Source organism: Thunnus albacares, chromosome 13 (assembly GCF_914725855.1).
Source record: "Thunnus albacares chromosome 13, fThuAlb1.1, whole genome shotgun sequence".
NCBI lineage: Eukaryota > Metazoa > Chordata > Actinopteri > Scombriformes > Scombridae > Thunnus > Thunnus albacares.
In genome coordinates, this window is record NC_058118.1 from 11,763,505 (window position 1) to 11,788,698 (window position 25,194).

Below are 25,194 nucleotides of genomic sequence, written 5' to 3' on the forward strand. Positions count from 1 at the left end.
GTGGTAAGGAAAAAAATCAATACCGCGGCAGCTCTATGTGGACAATTTCTAAGAAGGGGTGAAACTGCAAGTTCAGTAACAGTAAACATTCCTGTTTCTAGTCTTGGGGTAAGCACAGATTAACTCGGAAAGGGCTTCATTTCATTTCAAAATTGATGCTAAAGAAATCTGAATCACTGTCTCACCAGCCTGCAAGCAGCAACATTTTACAGTCAGAGCTACAGTACACAGTCTACATGTCTTACAGGATCTCTAAAGGAAAAGGAAGGAAAAATGTGAACATCATTCGAGTGTACGTTCACATATTTGTAAGACATTAACGTTACGTGTGCGAACTCTCACCTGAAGAACCACTGAGCTGTGTGTGTTGCTTGTGAAAAACCGCGTGTTTCCAGTCTTTGATGCCTGCAGGTGAGCAGAGATGCCCATATCACCATAGCCCAGAGCAACTTTCATGTGAGCGTCGTCGTCCTCCACGAGGGATCTATTAGGAAAAAGGAAAGAAAGTTTTTACTTCAGAAAAGGGTAACAAAAAAAAAAAAAAAAAACACGTGTTTCCGTCTAATTTTAGGGAAAGTAGGACAGAGAAGTTTTCAAAGTGACACTACTTAAGGACACGTTGGGTGGTGGTAGCCTAATTGTTACAGAAAAATGTGACTGGAAGGTTCTGAAACGGCGGACCAGGTGGGAAAATTGTGGCGAGGGAAGTGAACAAGGTTGGTGGCTCCACCCTCCTCAAAGTACCTCAGCCTGCTCTACTCTGGCCACTCAGTGGTCTTAAATGTGACGAGATGCTTCCACATTTGATTTTGTGTACCATTGTAAAGCTTAATCTACCCTGAGAAAAAAGCTCATGATCAATTAACTTTAGCTAGACATCTTTCTCCATAACATTAGTTCTGACTCTCATCAATCATATTTTCATTAAGAATTCAAATGTCTAGGTAATAAATAGTGAAATACCCAAGTCAAACACTGAATTAATCTACGGTACAGTCAAACAGTGCTTTATATAAGCAGTTATGTGGTGACATGTGTATACATATTATACAAATGCCTTAACAGAAGTATAAACAACTTATTATTGTGTTGTGAAATCACACTGTGAAAATAATCTTTTATTTACAGCGAAATGATGATCAAACTGAATTCCTTAGTTGTATAAATAGGCGAGCTACAAGCAACACACACATGCTCAGTATTCAATCCGCTGTCTGCCACAACACCAGTAATAGCTAAGAACGTCAGTGTGTCCATTCAACTGTTTAGTCCAAAGCAAGATATGTCAACAACTGGTCAGCGTGTACTGAAATCTGCCATGGATATTTATGGTCCTCTGAAGATGACCATTACCAGTGATTCCAGTAACCCCCTGACCTTTCTTCTGGTCAAAAACTATTTGCTGGATTGACATATTATTTGTTGTGGATATTCATTGTACTCAGTGAACGATTCATGGTACTTTAATGACACCCTGCCCATTAATTTAGTGCCACAATTGACTGTTTCCGCATGTACAAGAGATATCAAAATCTAACACATTCATGCTCCTTGGCTGATGAATCCTTTCTATTTTGAAGATTTGCTGAGCATCGTCATACCCCCCAAAAAGATTTTGATTTTTGATTTTCCATCCAACACTTCTGTACTGTGAGTTGTAATGAATAATGTGGCTTCTAGGGGCCATAAGCATGACTTCAGGACACAGGACATAAAAAGGTGCATCACAGAAAAACATCACTGAACAAAAGCATTTTTAAAAATGAGTAAAAAAGGTGAAAAATTTTTTTGTTTAACCTATGTGATTTTGAAAAATTCCTACACTTAGCAACTTCAGACATACCTGAAGAAGGTCGTTGACACTGAAACGTTGTATATATTAAAGTATTTTTATTGAGCAAGTGAACACAGTGTGTGGGTGTCCCTTCTGTTTTTTTTTTTTTTAACTACACTTAGGAACTGCAAGTAACCTTTGTGTAGAGGCTTGCTGGTAAACAGGCCATTATGTGATCTTTTAACATGTAGTGACACTGTGTTGTGGTTCAGGCAGGACACCGATGGGTGTGAAAGCTTTCTCCTTCAGTGAACCGCACAGTTATGTGATGCATCGTCTCTCTCTGAGTTAAATGAGGGCATGAAATGAAACAACTGGGCTGCACAGCATTAAAAAAGATTAGACTTTTAGAAACACAGTACTGTGACCATGAAATATGTAACCACAAAACATGTACAGACATTATATTTCTCTTTTTTTAAGCACTTGGGGAGAAAAACTATTTAGGAGACCAAACACTGCTAATGATGAATGAGGTAAATGAAAGACTTTTTTGAAATATGTAATTGATTTTAGGGCTGTAGTTGGTCGATATGCTCTCGTCCGACTAAATTCTCATTGGTCGAATAATCTCCGTGTTATTTTATTCAAAACACCCCCGTTGTTTTCACAACTTTGAACTCGCCCAACCTAATGGAGACCACTGGGTTTAACTACACTCAACGTTTATTGAACGTACTGAATCTGTGTTTCTCCATAATGACACAACGAGAACCCCCACCAGGCCAAAAAAAATATTTTTTAATATTTGAAATTGATAGCGTTTGGGAGTCTCTGTGCAGCGCTGTTCCGGTATGTGAGTCAACCTCTGTCGTTGCCTGGGAAACTATTAGTAGCGTAGCTCCGTTAAAGAGTATGTTTGCGTAGCAAGTGGGAAAGAGCGAGGGGCAGAGAAGTGATGGTGGATGCGAGCGGAGCAGAGGGAAGGGTTAACGGTAAATTGTCAGTCTGGCAGTAAATGTACAGTACAGAATACAGTGTGTCAGTTAATAAATGCTAAAAAGTCACGTCTGTTGTTTCCCCAAATGCTGGAAAAGTGAAGGGGGTTAGCTCCATAGTTAGCAACAATGGGTTAGCCTAACCTGAAGACACAAAACAGAAATACAGAACAGAGAAATGTGTGGCTGCCGAGTTTACTGTGCACTCTATCCCGTTACACCCCCCGCGACTAATCAATTAGTTGAAGATTATGTACGATTTTAGTCGACCAAGATTTTCTTTGGTTGACTACAGCCCTAATTGATTTATAATCCAAGGATTCTACACGATAACAGAACCCTGTCTGGATTCTTTAACAGCCTTAAATTAAGGAGCATTTTGTTATTTTAGCGTTTTTCATAATCTGTAGAGTCCAGTTCTTTATGATATCCTTGTCCTACAAGTCTAACAACAATGTGTAAAAAAAATTATACTAAAACTAGACCTCAACTTGTGATGTAACTTGATGTAAAATTCTTAACTGATCCACACAGAATGAACGTGGAAAGATGGTAAGTGTGACTCAGAGACCCAAAGGAAATACTCTTGGGATACGAGGACATTTTGTGCTGACAAAACTGACATTAGAGAGTGAGGCTCATTTGGGTAAATTGTACAGTTTTTGGATAAACAAGAATCAGCTGAGCATTTGTCATCTGCTATCAAACAGCAAAACTGTCTCTAAAAGGTTATAAAATAAACAGTGTGGATGGCACTGCTTACACTTGGATGTCAAACTCCTGTGTACTTCCTTTTGAACATGATTATATTAAAAAGAAAAACGGTGGTGTGAAGAGTGTCATTTGAAAAAAAACAGCTATGAAACAACCCCTTCTCTTTAAGGAAAGTAAGAATAGTTAAGTAAGCTGATGAAGTTAATGTAACACCAAAAGAAATGACTTGTGACTGATAATAATGGGAGTGTAAAAAAAAAACCCCGAAAAAAACCCCCCACAATGCCCTATAAAGATCTGCATTTCACGCACTGAATGAAAACGGGGCTTAAAATATTACAGCTATTCTCTGTGCAATAAATAGAGATGACAGAATAGTCAATGAATGTGGCATCTGAGAGTTTAAAGATGTTCATTTTCAGATGAAGATTGGCCTGGTTTTGATAAAATATTCTTTTACAAAAATGTCTGGCTCAGCATAGCAGTAAATTTGTGTCTTCAAACAGGCCTATGAGCAGGCAGCGCTTGTCAGATGTAGAAGACTAATGGTTTTTGGGTGGACTATTTATATAATGAAGCAATTCTAAGGCTTTGTGTAAATGAAGACTTGATTTTTTTTTGGGGGGGGGGGGGGGGGGGGGGGGGGGGGTTTACCATTTGCAAAAAGTGTCCCGAGTGCTTTGAGGGGATATTATTCAGCATTTTGGAATAAAGCAAAGCTTCTACAGGCTATTAAAATGTTTGGCACGCTACTGTCAGAGCAATACAGATCTTCCTCATGTTTGAAATGAACTCGTTCATTAATGTGGCAGATTTAGGCCGACAGCCTGATATTCAAAACTTATTTCACTTTAACTGAAAACAATCCTCTCTTCCAATGACAGTGACACAGAAATAGAACAAAGGACAAGATGTGCACATTTAATATTCTTTTCAGCTGCAGGATTAAGGACATACATACCAACAATAACCAACTCAAAATGTCTTTAATGTTTAGAAGCTCACAAAAACAACAACAACAACAAAATTAAATCAAGACTCACTATTTGAATGTAAAGCTTTAATTTGCATTTCCATATTAGGGTCTATAGCTGCTGGTGTTGTGCTTTTGTTTGTGAGGGAAAAGAGCAAATGAGGTATAAACATCCAAAACTTTTGCTTTACTTTTGTTTATGAACAGAGAATGGAGGTGAAATGCCTACTACCATTTTGTCTTGGGTCTTGTGATGTATAAATTATAATAATATATAAAACAGTCCTCCTTTTAATAATTATCTTTAAAGCAACTGTTGCTCAGTGACTGATTACAGACTGATTGGAAATGCTGGGAGTTGTTCTCTATGCAGAGGTATGAAAACATACAAACAGTAAGAACATCATACTGGAAATACAAAAAAAAAAACTACATTTATTTGAAAAGTTGTGAGTCATAATTATCACATAAGGTCACTCGGAAGTGCATGATTATCATCTCACATGTAATCTAGTTAGAAAACTCATTGAGGTTCAGCAACAGAGAGCAATTTGACATATTTAGTCTTACTGAAAGAAAAAGTTACATTATCTGGGGAACGGTGGGATGAAAACTTTCCTTTTTTTCACCTCAAAGAAATTTCACTTCAGGGCTCTGATACTCCGAGCCGACCTCAAAGCTGACAAAGGCTGACTGATCAAACGCTTTGTGTCACCTCACGTCGTCACATCTTTGCACTCGAACGCACCGCGGAGACTTCAGCCGGCTACAGTCGACTGCCCTCTTTCTTCAAGACTTTAGCGATTAGACCAAAAGACATTTGGGGTACATGATGGATAAACATTAAGAGAAGGTCAGATCGAATCTAATTGTCATTCCTTTCACATGCTGTACAAGAGGTAGGAAGAACAATGAGGATTCATCAACGACAAAGACAAAATACACAAAAACATGGAGGTTTCTGCTACCACAAGAGGTAAGGGAAACTAGGTGCAACTCTATGATCTAAGCTACACATGTTTAAGGTCTACTACAAACTGATTTTGATAATTAATACTTAGATAGTACTATTTTTAAAATGAAGGATGGGATCAGTAATAAGGAACATTTTACAGGGAGACGATGATGAACAACTAGTAGGAATCTGTGAACATCATCACCGCTAAACGCTGAGAGATGGTTTAAACAGTGGTCACAATCACACTGACACACAGCACAGGCGATGTACTGGTACATTTACCCCATCAGGTGGTAAGTCGGACAGGCAGCGAGGAGAGAGTGGGTTGTCCAAACCACAAAGGAGTGTTGGTGGCTGCCGGAACGAAACAAAGAAGACAACAGCTACAGCATCCCACATACTGTAAAAAGTTCTGCTCTTCCCAAAGACACCAGAGAACAGAGACTGAAGCTCTGGCTACATCTGTAACCAGTGAGTGTTTGAAGATTATTATGAATAAAGCATTAATGCTGCTCAGCACTGACCAATGCAAAAAAAACAAAAAAAAACCCCATCTATTTAAAACTGGAGAATATTTCACAAACTATTAGCCTGCCAAATGCCTGCTACTGATGCCAATCATGTGTTTATTTAAAGTCTGTTGTGTTTGTATCATGTTTCTGTTCTGACATAATGTTTAAAAAGATTCACACATTTCACCGTTTAATTTGACATATGACACTATCACAGTTCAACACAACAAAATAGTGACTGATGATGGGTCTTATGTTTCAAAGACTTATGTGTTCACGTTTCAAAATGATTGTGACACTAATCTTCATAAAAATTATACACAAGAGTTTGAAATTAGAGCTGCAACAAACATTTTCATTATTGATTAATCTGTTGATTATTTTCTCGATTAATCGTTTAGTAAATAAAAATGTCCGAAAATGGTGAGAAATGTTGATAACTGTTTCCAAAAGCTCAAGGTGATGTCCTAAAATATCTTGTTTTGTCCCGACCAACAGTCCACCACCCAAAGATATTCAGTTTATTGTTATAGAAACCAGGAAATATTCAGATTAAAGAAGCAGGAATGAGAGAATTTGGACACTTTCTTCTTAAAAAATGACTCAAAATGAGTAAACGATTATCAAAATAGTTTTTAATTGATCTAATAGTTGGTAACTAATCGATTAATTGTTGCAGCTCTAGTTTGGTCTTTTAAAATGTCAGAAATTTGAAATTAAAAAGTTTTGCCTGTCACATTCATTGTAGTTTCTCAGTAGTGTATGAAATATCAAAGCTGTGCATTTCAAGATGAGCTGACAAACAGGAGAACAAACCGACAGTGCTACATTGTTCAAACTTTTAACAAAATGAAGATTAACTAAATATATAAAACCTCACATCAGACAATGTATTATGATACATACTCATAATCTCCTAGAGAATAATCAGTATGTCAGAAGCCTAAAATGAGGGGCAATTAAAATGACCATAACAAGCTTCCAGTTTAATCAATTTTTTTCCAAGTTATAAATTATAGATGAAGATAAAAGCTCTTTATCTTTGGGTTTAATAATAAAAAAAAGACTAATCCTTGATCTTATGATTATACGTAATATCTCAGATTCCCAGTGTAATATTTACAATCTGGAAGCATCTCTGATCCCCAATCACATTAGCAGTTGGCTGCCAAATTCATAGCAACAATTAAATTACAGAAGAAGCATTGCTTATATGTATAGTTATGGTGTAGAAGACTGTTTTTGTTTTAAGGTTCTAACTTGAACAAATGTGAGGGTACGCTAGCATAAATATGCACATATACTATGAAAAAACAAGACCTGTTGCTCTCACAGCCTGGGAAAATACATTTTTAACAACAATGAAAAGGACAAATAACAGGAATGCTATGATATGGATGAGCAGCAAAGTTTAGTTTAGGTTTTGAGCACAGCTAGGAGAAAGAAGGGGGTCGAAGGAAAAAGTATGAAGCAGAGGGGAAAGTCAGAGGAACAAGAGTGTCAGTCTATCCAGTCCCTTTATGTCAGTGGAAAGCTTAAAAAACATCTTTCCACCAGTGACAGTTCAGGAAGCTAAAGTCAACTTGGCCTTTTTTTTCTCCCCTGGGATGACAGTGGAAGGGTCTTAAAAGATTTATGAGTATAGCTTTGCTGTCTTGTCATGCTTAGCCATGCATTGATAGAAATCTCATTAATCTCATCTATTTCAGGTTCTGCATGTCTGACAGACAATGTCATGGTTTGTAAAGCAAAACACCTAAGACTACCTCTACAAACATAACTCCGTCCCATTGACAAAAAGATCACAAGACTCCTACGGTCTGGCTGGTATACTCAGCATAACACACACTGGCAGCTGAATCCAAACCACTCACACACACACACACACACAAAATAAACTTCAACACCATGAAAAAAAAACTTCTTATCAAGCAGTAGTGCTCAAGTATCGTCTATAGGAATGCAGAAACCCCAAAATAGTGTAAATGGCTGTGCAAATGAAGGACGTCTGGTAATACCATCACTGCCTGGTATGAAATCACGATCCAGATTCTCCTCATCTGTGGTTCTGTGATGGTGGAATTAGCTACGCAGCTCCATATGGTCTGTTGACTCCCTCGGTGCTTTCAAGAAACGCCTTCTGTGAACACTTCAACACTTGAGCCCCTTTAACCTTGTAGCACTTTGTCGATTGTTACACTACTTTCTTCTTATTTATGGTATTTCATATGCACTTGTCTACTTTAAACTGTTTCTTACTTTATTATAAAAATTTAAAAAATACTTCTGTCACTGTCCTGTAATGCTTGATTGTCTTTCCTCGCTTGTAAGTCACTTTGGATAAAAGCCTCTGCCAAATGACAAAATATAAATGTTAATGTCATACATTTCATTTTCATAAAACAGTGTTAAATTGATTGATTCAATTCTATTGCAATTTATTGGTATTGATGTATTTGATTTCAATAAATTGAACAGTAGTAAATTTAGTATTGTTTAAAATTACATTAAGTTTTTCATTAGTACATTTTAGAAACACCTTCCAACATAATGCAACACATGACATCAGTACCACAAACCAAGACCACAGCCTCAAAAATCACTATAGCAACGTTGCAACAACAACAACAACACAGTAGTGTCTCAGTTAGTCTGACTCATAGGATGTAGACTGCGGGTATAAGCCTGCCATTAGCCGACTATTTCAGTCGGCATTCTCCTCCCCTTCTGCTATCTGCATGTTACTGTCGCTACGTGAAACAACAACAACAACAACAACAACAACCTCCAAGTTAGCAACCTACACGCTGAAAATAGCGAGTTATGTTTGTCTTTTTTATCAGTAAAAGTCGTATAAAATAGTCAACGTACGTCAATGCCACGGCTAAATCAAGTCTCCCCCGCCCCTGACACTATTTTGCAAGGACGCTGTATACTGAGCTAAGCGCCACCTAAGACGACTCTGATTGATTTAAAGACATACAAACAAGCCAGGGCATTTTTTCCCCCCTATATCAGAACTGATAGTGGGTGCAGAGATGTGAGATTATATCTCAATGGCCTTACATATAGAAGCCCTGTTTGTAAATGTACATGTAAAGTATCGCCTGGATTTCTAATATTGCAAAATATCTTGTTATTCTCAATTAGTAGCATTATAAACACTTACATGGCCTTATGACTATTCAATGGGTTATAACATACTAGTATATGTACATTTTGTTCAAGCTTCTCTACCTTTCCTGCAGCAACAGCATATTTCCTCCTTCAACTTAACTGAAAAATCCACAACTGAGAGGGGGAAAAAAATGTAATTTCTCTGTTTCAGAGAACTGTGTGAAGCCCTTGTTTCCCTTTCACCACACACAGCAGGGCAAAGAAAAGGCAGCACTTGTACAGTCTTAAAATTCTTCTCTCATACGTCTCTATCTCCATCAAACAGACTTTAATGCATAAAAATGTGACAATGTAGCCGGTGGATGGATCGCAATATGAAAATGTGAAAATGTTCATCATTGTAATGAATACGGCCATTTTTAATCCATCAAAATTGCACAAATGAGCCACAATCTATTCAGTGGAGATATTCTTTTTCATCCATTCATAGAGTTACAGTAAAAAAAAAAGGAAGCTATCACTTTTAGACTATTTCAAACATCTGTGTCCCATGTGTCTCACAAATGTTGTTTGCTTTGCCCATTCTGATGAAAATTGGCACTTTCCTTAATTAATGTTCTGCCTTCACCGACTGAACGGATAGCTGTAATTCACTATTCACAGACTAAACAGTTTCTCTTTTATAATGCTGGAAATCACACGTGAAATTCAGATTTAAAAAATCGAAACTGTAGGTTTTAATTGAACTGTTGTGGGGAAACTCAAAATACTGATTACAGGATGTGTAAAAGCGCAACAAAGAAAAATGTCCTAGAGTTTCAACAATTAGTCGATTAATTGAGTAGTCAAATGACAGCAAATTAATCACCATCTATTTTTATAATCAATTAATAATCAATTGCTTTGTGTCATTTTTTAAGAAAATTCCAGCATCTCATATGTGAATATTTTCTGATTTCTTTTGTCCCCCATGATAGTTAACTGAGTTGTGGACTGTTGGACTGGACAGAAAAATACATTTTAGGTTGCAACAACTATTCTATTAATTAAGAAAATAATATTTTGATAATGAAAATAATCCTTAGTTGCAGCTCAAAAATATCCACAAAATGATATATGCAAAATGTGAAAATAACCGTACAGGGTGTCACTAATTGTACGCTGACAGATATGTGAGTGTGTGTTGTTCTGTGTAGTGATGATGCTGCTTGACTGAGTTGCACTCGACTACAGTCCCCCTCACATTTTCCTCAGGTGAAACTGCAAAAGAAACTGTTCAGCATTAGCCCCGCTGCTATTTCCAAACTATTTCAGGCTCACTCTGTCTAGAACAAACTAGTCATAATCTCCAGATAATCACTCCAATCACTGCTAATAATCTTCAAAGATAATTGGTAGAATATCTACTTTGTGGCCATGGTGCGCTATAATCAGTCTGTAATTGCACTTCATAATCAAAGAGCACTTCAAGGTCAAGGCTTTTACATCAAAAAGAGCTGCAGGATTTATGAGTGTCTAAAATTAATACGGTTTCAACCTGCACCACAAGTAGTTCAGCCAAAAAAAGCTTCATAACGTGTTTTGCGTGTGGGTGGAGCAGACAATCTGTCAACATGTACCAAATGCTAAATCAACCTGAAGGATACTGTGAGAAGAAACACGACCCAGCTGAGTATGTCTACACCAAAAAGGACAAAATACAGCCGGAATAATACTTTAAGAACACTTTTTAGAAATAGCAATAAAATAGGCTGAACTGAACTGTCACTGCAGATCTGGGAAATTATTCAGCATTTGTAGGCTAAGCAGGGGTCGCGTGACTGAAGCCTGGACAAAGAGGCAAGAGATGTGTCAAAGCAAGAGGGAATAAGAGATGTCAGCATCATTTTTGCCTGGACTCAAATGAGCAGAGAGGCATAAAAAAAAAAAAAAAAAAAATCTCTCATCATCTAACCAGGGATGAATGAGTAATTGCAGATCCTTTCACAATCCTGTAAGTCAGCCCTTCTGAACTTTATTTATATTTTTAATTAATCAGATTCTCATGCGCTACACCTTCCATCACGTGTGGCGGTTACAGCTGCTGAATTTACAATATGCAGCTACGGCGAGTAAGCAGAACAAAAGGTCCTGGGGAGGGAGCTCTGACGGGAGTGAGTGACAGAAAAACCTCTTTGAAAAAGCAAAGCAACAAGGCGAGTAAAGTGGCTCCTGATCCTCTGATAGGGTTGGGATTAAGAATTTTCTACTAGATAGGAGTTTTGGGAACCTTCGCTGTAGACTGGATACAGATATGTTTTCCGACTCAGTCTTTAAATCTGCAATAACAGATTTTTTTTTTTTTTTTCCACCATGTGTCCCCTCAAGGCTCGACAGTAACCTTTGTCCACGTTTGTCTGCGTTTGTCTTTATTTTTCTGGATTCTGAAGAGTCTTTTCTGACCCCGATGTGATCCGTCTGATGGGGGAATTCAATCAATTCTCAAACAAAAACTGGTCAAATGTGTTGTGTTACTCCACCCGACTTTATCTCAGTTCAGCTTTGAGTATACGTGTGTGGGAGTATGTGTGATGAGAACAGACATGACTGTTTCACCTGATGCTCTTCCAGCCAGACTGCCTGCGCCTCCCCTCTGGCCTTTCAATGAAAATAAAAGCTCCCTGGATGGCTGTTGCATTTTATTCAAAATGGACACAAGTCAGCAAGAACTTAATGTACATTCCAAAGAGCAGGTAAATTAAAAGCTCCTCCACATCTCTTTTTTTTTCCTTCTCCAGAAGCAGAGTGCATGAGCATTTGTATTGTGTGTGTGTGTGTGTGTGTGTGTGTGTATGAATATGAATATCAAAACCATGACACGACAATACTGGCCTCATTTAAAAAACAGTGGCAGATGTTGCACTCAGGAATAGGGCATTCAATATCTTGTGGGTCTCAGGCAAACAATTAAGCAAGTTAATGATCGTATGTTGTTTCACATCACTGTGATCATCTTGCCGGGCCTTTAGAGAGCATATTAATCATTCACTGGTAATCTCCTTTAAGTGCAGTCTGCTGCAGCTGATTCTCCACCTTCCACACACACACACACACACATACACACACACACACAAAATAAGGCACAAATAAACAATACATCAATATGTTCTGACAGTAGCCCTAAAACACATATCCTGTATATTTAATATGTGCTGTTATTTATGCATAATGTGTGAATTTATGATCTAACTGTATTTGCAGTAATTTCAACATCTCTCTGCTGCAATATCATCTCTGTCTGTGTTCAATTAACACATAAAGCACCGGGTGATACATCTGACACATCACTGTTGAGAATAACTTCACTGTTTTTATGTATTTTTAACCCATGCAAACGTGTATTTTTTTTTAAAGTGGAAGTTGACACTGAAAGTGAAAGTATGATGTACGTTTGATATCAGCTGTCAATCATCTGTGATTATTTTAGAACAAATAAATGTACAGTAGGTTGGTAATGAAGTTTCAAAGAAGCAATGTAAACTAATGGGCCGTTTGCCTCAGAGACTGCAAAAATCATCTCGTACTGTAGCAGTAGCACATGGGATTCAGCGACAGCCGAAGGATTTGACAGCCACATGAGAAATGTGAAGCATCTACATTTGCAAAAAAAAAAAAAAAATCTGTGCAACAGACTTTCAAAGCTTTCATTTTACCTACTCTGTGCAATCTGTATGGAGTTGATTTTGGTCACACTGGCTCGAACTACAGTCTCAACACTTACTACACTAAAAATATTTCTAAAGACTGGGTGGCTTTGAGTAAAACCATTATACAAGCAGCCAACATGTTTAGAGAAGGCTGTGTTTTGAAAACCGCATTTCATTCAAACAAAAACAACATAAAACAGTGACAGATAGGTTGCATTTAGACTTGGATATGTTGTGCTAAACAAACATATGAAGGTCAATAGATGTGATTTCTAATTTATATTTTCTTCGAAGGATTATTTCTCTTCGTTTTTTTTTTTTTCCTTAATGTTGACGACGAGTGACAGGGAACATGGGGTGAGAGAAAAGGGGGATGACATGTGCTAAAGGTCCCTAACTGGAATCAAACAAGCGTTGCCGCAGTTGAGGCTGCTGGCTCACCATGACGCCTCCAAGAGATGATTACTAAAGACAGCAGTCACACATGTTAAGTGCTTAGTACTGAACGACTGTAAGATGAGGGATGACATTCATTCATTTCAAGGACTTTTTGTGGACTGAGAGATAAACCCCAATGAATTCTTACTGAACTGAAGATTATTCCACGGGCCATACTGGCAGTGAACGTAACCATTCCTTGCTAGCATGAAATCTGCACCACATGCAGTTCACCAGTCTATATATAGATTAGGGCGGTTTCAAAACAGGCATGCATACATGTGCAAACACATATTAATTCTTTATACATCATGATATTCCAAAACTCTCTCTCCTGCGTACTCAGTCATTCTGCTGCTGTGGACACACATATAAAGATTAACCTATCAGCATGCAAAGTTAAAAATGCCTCTAAAGCCAAAGGGACATAGGCTCCACTCAAAGGACCTATAAACAGTGACTTTTCCCTGACCACAGAGCAACCTATAATTGGGGGCCCAATATCAGCCTGCCTGAAAACACAGCTTACAATATACACGTTTCAAAATAGCAAGTGGTCTGGTGGGGTAGAGCCACACTAGGCGGAGTAAGGTGGAGCCTCCAGACTTGAATCTGCTTCACTCGTCAGTGTGTGCACTATCTCCTAAAAAGACACGCAAGCGCCTCAGCCACTTAAGCACACTTGATGCACTCTCGTCCTTGTGCTTTCAATGGGAGAGTTGTCACAGTCATCAGAGAGACATGTTGACATACCGGTGTCATCCTCCTCTTGCCTTTGAGCAATGTTAAATGTTGAAAATAAAGTAAATACCCTGCCTACACAATGAAAACTGTCTCTGACTTGGTATTTCCAGGACTCACTATATAGTGACTTCTGATAAATTTACACAGAATGTTTTCTTTGAAGAAAGGTTGAGGAGGGTAGTTTTAGTTTTATAATATACCTATACCATAATATCTGTACAAGATTAAAAATCCTAAAAAGAGGAAATAATGAAATAGAAGTGAGAACATCACACAACAGCACACAGCTGGTCTATGACTATTAGTATACAAGTAGAAATTCAAAATTATACTATATAAATCCTTGCTGTCTTGCTACAGATGTAGTACAGGGACTCTGAATAAGTGATAAAAACATGACAGAACTACAACAAAGCATTAATAATACTTAACAACAAATAACTATTGGAAATATTTACAAGTGAGAAATACATTTTTTGCATTGGTGGTCCCACTTTTTAGTTAGCTTGCCTTGTGCTGCTTTATTTTAAAAGGAGCTTTATCACACAGATATACACAGAAATCTCAGTTCACTCTTTGCAACTTATTCCACTGGATTATGCACTAAACCATATATTTTTGTTCAATCTAAAGTTAACTCATTTTACAGCTCATATGCCACAGTGTAAGCAATGAAACTAAAACAGGTAAAAAGTGAAGAGGTGGCCAGTTTGATCTTCAGTATAAATCTGGGTGGGGATGTAAAAAGCTAGTGTTTACACCTCAATCGCCAAACCACTGAGGCGCCCTTGAGCAAGGTCCTTAACCCCAAACTGCTCCAGTGGAGCAGCTCAGTGGCCAACATAAGACTGTTGCTGTACTGGGCTGCTTCCAGGTGTGATTATGTGGTACTATGTGTGTGTTTGAAGCAGGATGTTCCAGCTAAACTACCATGGTCAAATAAAGACTGAAAACACAATTACCAAGTCAATAGTGTCAATACTGAAGCACTCGTGTCCTTTTGTAAAGACCTTGCAAAGTGACACCATTTAGTCAACACTTCTGTAATGTTTAACGCTTTAGGAAGGTAAGGGCTATAAAAAAAATGTACAGATATATCTTGTGCATTTAGAATTAGCCATGTTGCAGTTGTCACCCGTCTCACTTATGACATTTAAAGGGAAAGATGCAAAAACAGAGGTGAGGAGCACAGATTTCTCTTCCTGTGATGCAGTAATTTTCAAAAATAAATGTTTCTTTAAACTAACAAATTTAAGCTCTTAAGCTCATAAGTAAAGCTGCATGATAACTGGAGACTGCATAAATCCAATTTTGTAAAAATCCTTCCAAGTATAAGCCTATGTTAGCCTATGAAATTACCAGCTAGCCTAGCTTGCCTTTAAAACTGTGATTTCTTTTTCCAAGATTTTGGTTCTCGCTCTCTGTAGGCCAGAGCCATGTTACTGTTCAAAAGTCGAACAAGACACTTGTCCATTGCAGGAGAGCTCAGGAAAAAGGGCAGAGGAGAGAGGATGGCGAGAGGCTGTGTGAAGCACTTCCATTCTACCCTTCCCCCCTCCTGAACAGTAGCAGATGACAATAGCTTCTAAACCAGGGCACGCCAGACATCCTGACAAAGGCAGGCTCCTCCCAAGCTGCTGAGTCCCCGTTACCAAATAAACATAGCCACAGGCAGAGGGCAAGAGTTGGGGATGTGGTGCTTGCCATGTCCAGACAAGCGGCAAAATGAGTCCTTCTGCCCAAGAGCACAGCATTCTGCCAGCGAACCATAAAACGCATGCTGGACAAGGCAAATCTCCTGACACGGTACAACACTCAATTGCAGTCTGACTAATTAGTGCTGCAACAAAAAATAATGCTGTCAAATATTTACAATGATTTACAAATCTCCAAAACTGAAAAGCAAAACAAATCCATTTCCATATGTATTACCACAATGGCATAATGTGAAAGCTATTTTGCTCTTACTCACATGTAGGCAGGCGAAAGCGGTGAGGACCTGGATGTCTTAAGAACTGGCACTGGGAATTTCCAGCTGACAGGAGAACCGCTTTTCCATTTTAACGGCATGTTGTTGTCACCAGAATGGTGCCAGAGCAATACCAACAGCAAAGACCATTTCCATGAAAAGGTTTCCAATGCAGTCTTCCATCCCACTCTGCCCACACCATTTAAGGGGGGAGGGAGAGCAGCAGCGGCAGCAACAGCAGCAACAGAAATACACTGGTACAGGCAGTGCGGGCTACAGTCAGGGTTGTGACTTTAGCGGCAGCACTGAGAAGCCAATAGATTGCATCCACCACGACTACTTGCCCTGCTGCATTCACGGTTGTCTCGTGGTAGGAGGGGGAAGAAGCCCTGCCTTCCCATCACCCTTTCAGGGTTTGCAAATAGACCAGTAGCTAAGCAACAGTGCCACCTTGTTAAAGCAGTTGTGATTACAGTTCTGGGCTTTCTATGGAAAGAAGTGGAGGGATGATAAAGGGGAAGGAGAAAGAGAACAAACTGTTATGATATTAATACAATTCATTTTCTTTGGACCAAATAAATCTGCTATCCTCTAGGGACCAATGTGTGATTTTGAGGAAGCCAAAAATTCAATTTAAGTCAGTGGTAATGCTGAACTAAGATAAACCAGATAAAACTGGAAGTGTTTTACTATCCACAGATGCCAAATTATGACTTAAGGGATGAAGTGTGGGTTTTAAGGTTATCAATATGTCTCGAAAACAACAGCAGCACCATAGACTGTTGGAAAACTTGTTGTTGTCAAATCCAACAGATTCAAAATATGTATTATCTTATCACCATATGTGTTGTCATCATGACATTACAAATTTTGGGACTCGCTACGAAGGCAAATTAACTGATAATCTGGAAAACATGCTCACAAATTCCTCTACACAAGATATAGGCCACTAGGGGTGTCGCTAATTATTCAAAATTTGAACATTCATTCAAATATGGGAAAAAATTGAATATTCGAACTGTAATGACACGTTCGAATTCAAAATTTACAGTTTATAAGCGTAACAGACCATCTGAAGTAGTTTGCCTTGTGGTCCAGAAGAGGGCACTCCAAAAAAGCCATTCAGGAGACGAAAGCTCTCTCTGCAGACGGTAACTCATTGCTTTGGTGGAGAGACAAAGGAGATACAACTCTCAAAGCTGGCTCATAAATAACTGTGTATACCAGGAACCTCTGTACGCTCTGAGCGGTTGTTCTTGTCAGCGGGTAATATTGTAAATAAAAAGAGAGTCGCGCTTGATCCCGATCAAGTTGATAGACTTGTGTTTCTGGCTAGTAATATTTAAGTCGGGCCGTTTGGCTTGCCTATCACTTCTATGTTTTACCTCACTTGCTACATTTTTAGTTCAAAGCTATCTTAAATCTCTCCTGTTGTCTGTGATTTGACATGATACGTTAATACAGCTGTTGAAAAAAAGTTAACATTCAATTGCTGGAAGAATGTGATGTTAGGCTAGTGTCAAGTTATAAAATTAATGAAAATATAGTTGTTGTCATTCATTGTTAAAGTTAAACTGCATGTATTACACATTACATAGTACTGAATGGGGGAGGGCGCGCATTCAAATTCATTCGATTGAATTGCATGTCATTTCAAATTCGTTCAAACTTGATCTGTGGAATAAGTGACAGCCCTACATGCCATACATTATTTCTGGACACTTTGTACACTGGCTAAATAAAACAGACAGGGCGATAAATGAGCATTATTCTGGAGCATTCAGGGCTGGAGCCGGCCATAATGCGGTCAATGTAAAGCAATAAAAGGTGGACCAACACAGTTCAGCAAACACCTTGTATACTTAATGACTATTGCAAACTGCTAGGAAGTGCCAATACCAATTTCCCAAACTTCACACTCTTAAGCTGTACAATACATGTTTATACGACTAAATTTAGCAGCTTTTTAAATCTCAGAGCCAGGGTGGGAAATGAACTTTTTAAAAATGTGAACGTCTTCCAGCCACTGACAGATAAATGTTCAAAGTCACCAGCCACTCAATAGTAAATCATTATTTTGCGTCTTAAATCTACCAGCCACTTTCATATTTTACCAGCATTTGGCTGGCGGCTGGGGATGATTTCCCACCCTTGAGACAGCTGGGACTAATAGGCATAAATTTAGACCAGATACCTCTTTTTACAGACAGGAGCGTCACTGATTAGTCACTAACCCACAAAACATGTCCACATCTAGATTTGGACCAAGTTGTACTAAACATGGAATTAGCTCCGTCTCTTGCGGTTAACTAACATTTCCTGCAGCTGTTTCACAGTAGAAACCTTCCAGCCATCCAGAGGTATAGTCGATTCTCATTTTAAAAACCTTTTTCAAAAGCTTGTCTCGTGGATAATGTTATATTTTGTTATCTGGCCTACACACAATAGCAAAGAAAATAAATGCTGATGTTACCTCCGCCTACCTACAATCTCTCTAGTACATTCATGTAAAGGAAAGTATCAACAAATCATTACTGATTCTGCAGTAATGATTTGTTTAAAAAAAAAAAATGGAAAAGGGTTTTAGCAGATGAGAGGATGCAACACTACCTAATGTGGGAACTGGAAAAGGAGTGAAAAATATCACATCTTACTGGAAACAGAAGTTGTCATGCAAATTTATCAAATCAGTTAGACATGTTGGATTATTGTGCAAGAGATTAAGAAATAGCAACTTCTGATGCAATTATTAATTTTACTGAAAATGCAAGTTCATCTATTATAAAAGTGAAGCTTTAAACCATATAAAAGCCCCAACTAGTAACTAATAAACAACACTCTTTCTGCTGCAACTGTCAGAGTTCACATCGTGGTTCCAGCACATGAAACCGATTATTACATTAAAAATCAGATCATCTACACTTAACAAGATGTATACAGGGGCAGATTCAGTCGTATCCTGTGTCCTGGTGATTAATTCACACAAAATATCGGTATCAGTATGAATAAAATGAGAAGCACTGGCACCCACAATAACACACATTGATACACACAAGTGCATATGCCAAGCAAAATATCAAAAACTGCTTTGAGAAAGAACACAGGTTCACAGGAGTTCAGAGTACAAGTCTTCTTTTTCCAAGTTATTTTATCTACTAATCAGGCCAGCAAAATAATTGGTTCACCCCAAACTCCGCTATCTGAACTGAACACCCGCTCAGTGTTCAGGAAAGCCACTCTGATCAAGCCAGACCCCTCTCACCCCCCTCCACCAATCCTTCCAGTTACTGCCATCAGGTCGACGCTACAGAGGCCCACTGGCCTGGAAAAACATCTACAAAAAATCTTTTATTCCCTCTGCAATCATCACCCTAAACAAACTAAAACAGGCACTGCACTCTGTCCTGTTTAATTTTGTTCTCTGTTAATTGTAGTTTTAACTGTATGTGTGTGTTTTAAATGTGCTTTAAATGTGTATTGTTGAGCCTTGTCAGGAAAATTTCTGTTACTTTGTGAGAGACAATATTATTATTATTAATATTATTATTATTAGGGCTGTAGTCAACCAAAGAAAATCTTGGTCGACTAAAATCTTACATATTCTTCAACTAATCGATTAGTCACGCGCGGGGGGGGCGGGGATGTAACGGGATAGAGTGCACAGTTAACTCGGCAGCCACACATTTCTCCGTTCTGTATTTCTCCGTTTTGTGTCTTCAGGTTATGCTAACCCATTGTTGCTAACTATGGAGCTAACCCCCTTTATTTCCGCCGCAGGAAATAATGGATTACTCCTGGAAAGCTATTGATGTAGCACTTTTCTCCTTATGAAAATAACACAGAGATTATTCGACCAATGAGAATTTAGTCGGACGAGAGCATATCGACCAACTAATCGACCAGCAGACTACAGCCCTAATTATTATCATTATCATTATTATTATTATTATTATCCCAACCAATTCACCATTGTTTTATTTACAGATTTTTTATGATTTCCACCTTTTTCTTCAAATCTCAACTACACTGCATGTAGTGAACATGTACAGTGTTTGTGGCCTTCACAAGCGTTGTGAATGGAAACCACTTCTTTTACGCTCAAGTCACTGTGGGAACTATGCGTGACTCGTTAAGTCGAGTCTGTAGGCAATAACTTTCAAATCTGCGGAGTTCGTTAACAAAGCTCCTGAGGAAGCCTGATTCCTTTACATCGTAGCCATGACACTTTACCCGTCTTCTACCGCCGGCAGGTCCATCCACATAACAACCTTGTCTTCACACTTTCTGGCCTCGGCCATTCTCCCTCCCAGCTTATACTGTAAATGGCGGAATGACCTTGCCGCCACAGCAAGGGCGGCAGTCATTCTCTCTCTTCTTTCAAAGCCTGAAAGCTCAGCGATACACCTGTTATCCTCACTTCCACTGCTTCACTCTCTTCCAAAAATCGCTACCCCCCTCCCATCTGGATTACAAAAAGAAAAAAAGGAAGCTATTTCACACTGGCTTTTACACTTTCACCACTCTATATAGTGCACAGAAATATTTGTGACTTTGGAAAGCCACTGTAACCTAAACCTTTGTTCATGTAATGTTTGTTAATTAATAAATTATTGATGATGAAAAATTATTAATAAATGTAAAGATGTCTATTTCTAATAATGTCTGTAGTAGCTGTGCAATAATCACATCCCAAACCTTTATAGTGAATGCAGTAGACACTACTGAGTACCCAATGGAGAAATAACTGATGCTTTCCTTTTCTTTCACTATTTAAAATAGCTAACAGGTTATTTTGAGAAGTGTCTGTTATTGACAGCTTGGGTTGTGGATAGACAGCCTGCACTCTGCCTCCACCTGCATTAATTACAGTACTTCATACTAAAAATTGTGCTCATCCAAATCTGCCCATTCATTTGGTGTTGTGTCTCATCCACCTCCGCACAGTCACAACCACAGTTGTTGATTCTCCTTTTAATCATGACCAGAACTGTGGTCATGATTAAAAGGAGAATCTTTTGCCAACAGATTGGTCCACACAGACAGAAACTAACAGGCAAGCTGCTTTCTCCAGTATTTCAAAGTGCAGGTCTAATTCCAAGATGTGTCTGTACGGTATGAAGCCAACTGGTACTGTCTATGGTAAGAAATAAAAAAGATGAATTCAGTAAAAGTCTGTAAATATGTAATTTCAGCTTTTATCTACACTCATTACATTTTCCAGCAGGCTAGGCTTCAACAGGCTGGCATCTGTGTCTTCAACTACATAGCTGGATGCAAGGCATAATGTCTATCTCAATACCCCTTTGGTTGTCGTCGCTCATGCAGATCTGGACCACAACTGTATTATACAAAATGCTGCTGAACCAGGTTTTTGATTTTCAGGTTAAAAAAAACTAAGTCACTGCAGTCTACACTAGTGTCTGTTTACACTAGAAATGTATCCCACATAACATAAGATGTTCCTAATGTGAAATACTCACACATGATAACAAAGTCCAGAAAAACTTTGCCAAATTTGTCACCCCATCTGTAATTCTCTCTCATACTGGCAGTCATAGGTTGAGTATTAGCTAAAGCTATCCAGCGGTGAGGCTACAAAAGCTCAGAACTTATACATATATCCCTTTAATGCCTTGATTGGGTCAAAAGGCGTTGAGTTGTCTAAACACAAGCAGCTGCACAATAATTTTACCTAAATAATAGTTTATAACTGTCAGAATTATTATTTAAAATCTGAAACTGTCTGATCAAAGAATAAGTACAGAAGTGCAGAAATCTGAGCAAGCATTTGACGCCAGCTCTTGATTTCTGGTCAGTACCAACATAGTATTGTGGTTTTACACCCAGCCTAGTCCTTCCACTAGAAATTTTCAACCAACAAGCATCTTGGCTGGTAAAACAGCTAGCTGGTACAACATGCTAAGTACTGTCTTAACCAGACAGACGAAAGAAAGTAGATGCTGAAATATGAGGATATGGACAAAACTGGCTACTCCAGAGCAGTTAAAAAGATTCTCTAAAATTTCTTAAAGTACTAAACACTTGAGCAAAAATAAAGTAACAAAAAATACAAAACTCCCAAAAAGGTGCACAGTGCAATGAATTTGAGATAGTTAAGATTTGGTGCTCAGACACAGACAAGCAAAGATGACTGAGGAATTAAATTTGGTAGCCATATGTGTTTATGCTATTCACGGACTTTGTGTTATTTGCTCATATATTGCTCTGCTGGAACTTGAAAACAAAGTACATTGTCCACATTTTTTGTTTTGCAAAGTGTTTGTTGCTATAGAGCTCCCACATTAGGTCACGTCAAGTCACGTTAGGTCATTTGACTGGTAAAGACAGGGTCAGCTCAGAAGAGATTTGCTTGTTGGCCAGCAACAACACTGGACCCAGTGGAAAACACCTATTTCAGTCCTCATACACCAGGGGCTGCAACAATACTGCTTGAGTGACAGACAATCTATACAGGCACTTCAGGCATGGAAGGCTGCCACAAGTGCATTAATGTATCAGAAACACTGTGAAACCTTTCGAGTCGTGACACTCTGATGAGACGTTTGGCACGTACTTCTATAGCAGTGTTTCCCCATTCTGGTCCTTGAATACCTAAACCCTACCGCTTTTCTTTCTTACAATCTAATCAGGGATTACCTGATTAACACATCTGAATCCAAGTGGATGCTTTTTCCTAGATGGTATGACAGATATATAGCGAGACTGAAGTCCTTAACAGGCCAGGACTAATACCAGAACTGATGACTGTGTTCTCAAGTCAACTGACAGTGTTAACAGCTCCTCACTTCTAGTCAAGGTTTGTGAGCTAAAAAAATGAATTGTATCCAATTAAAGTGACACATCCATACACATATTCACAGTGGCGCCTGAAATAATGGAATATGACATATTGCACATTACCTGTCATGCAATCCGATGGGCATCGTCTCCCCTCTGTGCACAGGGTGCTCCATACCCTCGCCAAAACCACACCTCTGAAACAGGAACAGGGTGTTTTCAACATTTGTAATAAGTCTTTCTTCCAAACATTAAATCTCAGCCAAGAAATAAAAAAATAAAATAAACAAAGCTGTTATACAGAGACTAGTTTTGTTTCAAAACTTTTTAGTCAGTTTTATTATACATCAGCACCTTTTTTCTCTAAATTTTACAGTCTACACTCCATTTTGGATACATGTAAGTTGGTTGCCTTATGACGACTAGATCCTCTTTTATAAATTAATCATGCATGTAAAACAAACTTGTTATTGTACTACAGATCACACGTAACAATGCCCTCCAGTTACACAGCTTTTAAATACACATTGAAATATTTATTTGATGCATGCAACAAAATGGAAATAGCAATTATAATTTAACCTGAATAAGTTTCAAAATTGTCTCAAAGCTTCATAATGACCTTAGACTTCAGTAATTATCTAAAGTTCATCCTGAAAAGAAACCTTTTAGTGTTTGACAACACAGTTTATGACTCAAGATTTCTTCTTAACAAGCAGTGACCATGTTACAAAGAAATGTTAATATATTTACATTCATGTTAATTTTATAAGTAAAAGAAGATCCTACATAAGTTGATGTCAATGTAAATGGGCGTTTCTTGACCCTCATCCCCTTCTGAAATATGCCAGCTGCATCACATCTCTAACTTGTTGCTTTACACAGAACTGGGCTAATTGAAGCTAAAAATATCTGTCGTGTGTGTTGCTTGACAGAACAATCCTCTTCGTATGTTGAAATTCAGCTCACATTATGAACAAAAAAGGCGTACAAACATCAATCTCTGTTTTTTTTTTTTTTAAAGAGTAGCAACTGGCACACACGCCCATTTAAGTTTCACTACTAGTTACTTCTTGACTCCTGCTGTTATAATAACACGTTAAAGTGACTTGACTGAAGTGACATAAAGCTGATGGGAGTTGACAGTTTGCCTCTGCATAGCGATGTACGGTGAGACCTCAGACACGAAGTCGAGAGAGGTTACTCATATTAAAGCTATGTAAGTGTGACACATGTAGGGAGAAAACAGCGAGGTAGCTGACTCGCTTGCTAGCAGAAGCTTAAGGGTATCACCGTTTACCGTGTCAGCGTTTATTAGCCGGGATAAACAGTGTACTGTCACAAGATGCAACGCTGTCTTATCGGAGCTTTGCTCATTTTCTGGCCATGTTGTCTGAACACTGTCGTAACATCTCCAGCGGGAACAAGCTAAGGCTAACTAGCTAAGCTAACCCATTAACGTTAACATTGGCTAGCTTGAAATACAAAAGGACTATCAACTCTGTGGCTACCAAGTTGGTTGCCGTTAACCACCGCCCGCTAGCTACGTTAGCTTAACTAACAGCAGCGTAAACGACCGGAGTCTTAACGTGAGTTAGTTGGGTTAGTTATTACTTAGTCTGGTTGGTTGGTTGGCTTGTCTCGACCAATAAATGACTGTGACTGACTGTCAACCTGCTATTTGTTGTGTACAATATACTATATATGATATTTCAATCATTGTATGTATCTTAAATACACTCTGTAAACTTTTAAATAACAGATTCCATACCTTCAACAACGAGATAACGTTAACTAGCGTCCTTGTTTTCCTTCCCAAGCCCTCAAATCCACTTATCCCCCTGGATCCTCCTTCTTTATTTTATCCAATACACTTGTCGCTTAGTGGGAGAGCTGGAGCATCCAAACTTTTCATTGGTGGAAGAGTATGGCAATCTTTTCTCATTGGCTCAAAACTTCCGTTACTAAATAAAGTGGTTCTAAAGAGGAGTCCTCCCATGGAGCATTTGTAGCCCGTAACAAATGTCTGTATTGCTTAACCATTAATTATAGAGAGTAAGAGTGCTGGACAAGAATGAACTGAACTTACAGGGAACGAAACTCGTTTTAAAATCACTGCAACAAGGACGCACACAGCGTTTTTGGTACAACCCCAGTGTTATGCATGTGGTAATTCTCACAATAGCAGGTGCACTCAGTTTTTGGGTGAAATATTTGGGTGATTAGATGAGGTAATTGGAGGCTATACTTGTTCAAACATGAAGATGCAGTGGGTGTGACCTCTGGCTACACTGCACAGCTGTAAGCAAGGAAATTTGTTATATCTCTTTTTGCATAAGACCGGTAACGCTCTTTCCTTTCTTCTTGCTATTAACAGAGCAAGAGCAGACAAATTGTTTGCACACTAAATAGTATACTATAATGAGAGAAAAAAATGTACATATATATGGATATATATGTTAAAGTTACGGTTAGTGTTAGGGTAAGTCTCCGGGAAATGAATGTAAGTCTAT

The 25,194-nt window shown here is 38.5% G+C and overlaps 1 protein-coding gene and 1 long non-coding RNA gene across 3 annotated transcripts in view; one reads left to right on the forward strand and one right to left on the reverse strand.

Annotated features, from left to right (window-relative positions):
- The window catches only part of klhl13 (kelch-like family member 13), a 39,596-nt gene extending 14,960 nt beyond the window's left edge, over positions 1–24,636 (reverse strand). Inside the window, exons 1-3 of one of the 2 annotated variants that reach the window (XM_044370591.1) lie at positions 24,453–24,636; positions 22,805–22,878; positions 343–484 (exon numbers count right to left, since the gene is read on the reverse strand). In XM_044370591.1, the coding sequence (XP_044226526.1) occupies positions 343–484; positions 22,805–22,857 (195 nt within the window). In that variant the 5' untranslated portion in view covers positions 22,858–22,878; positions 24,453–24,636. Of the gene's footprint in view, positions 1–342; positions 485–15,886; positions 16,140–22,804; positions 22,879–24,452 lie in introns of those variants that run through there. The other variant, XM_044370590.1, reaches the window with a different exon arrangement.
- Positions 5,779–7,814, forward strand: LOC122995380. The gene is made up of 2 exons (XR_006406788.1): positions 5,779–5,888; positions 7,639–7,814. It is a non-coding gene; the product is annotated as an uncharacterized LOC122995380 (long non-coding RNA).
- Positions 24,637–25,194: the final 558 nt, after the last annotated feature.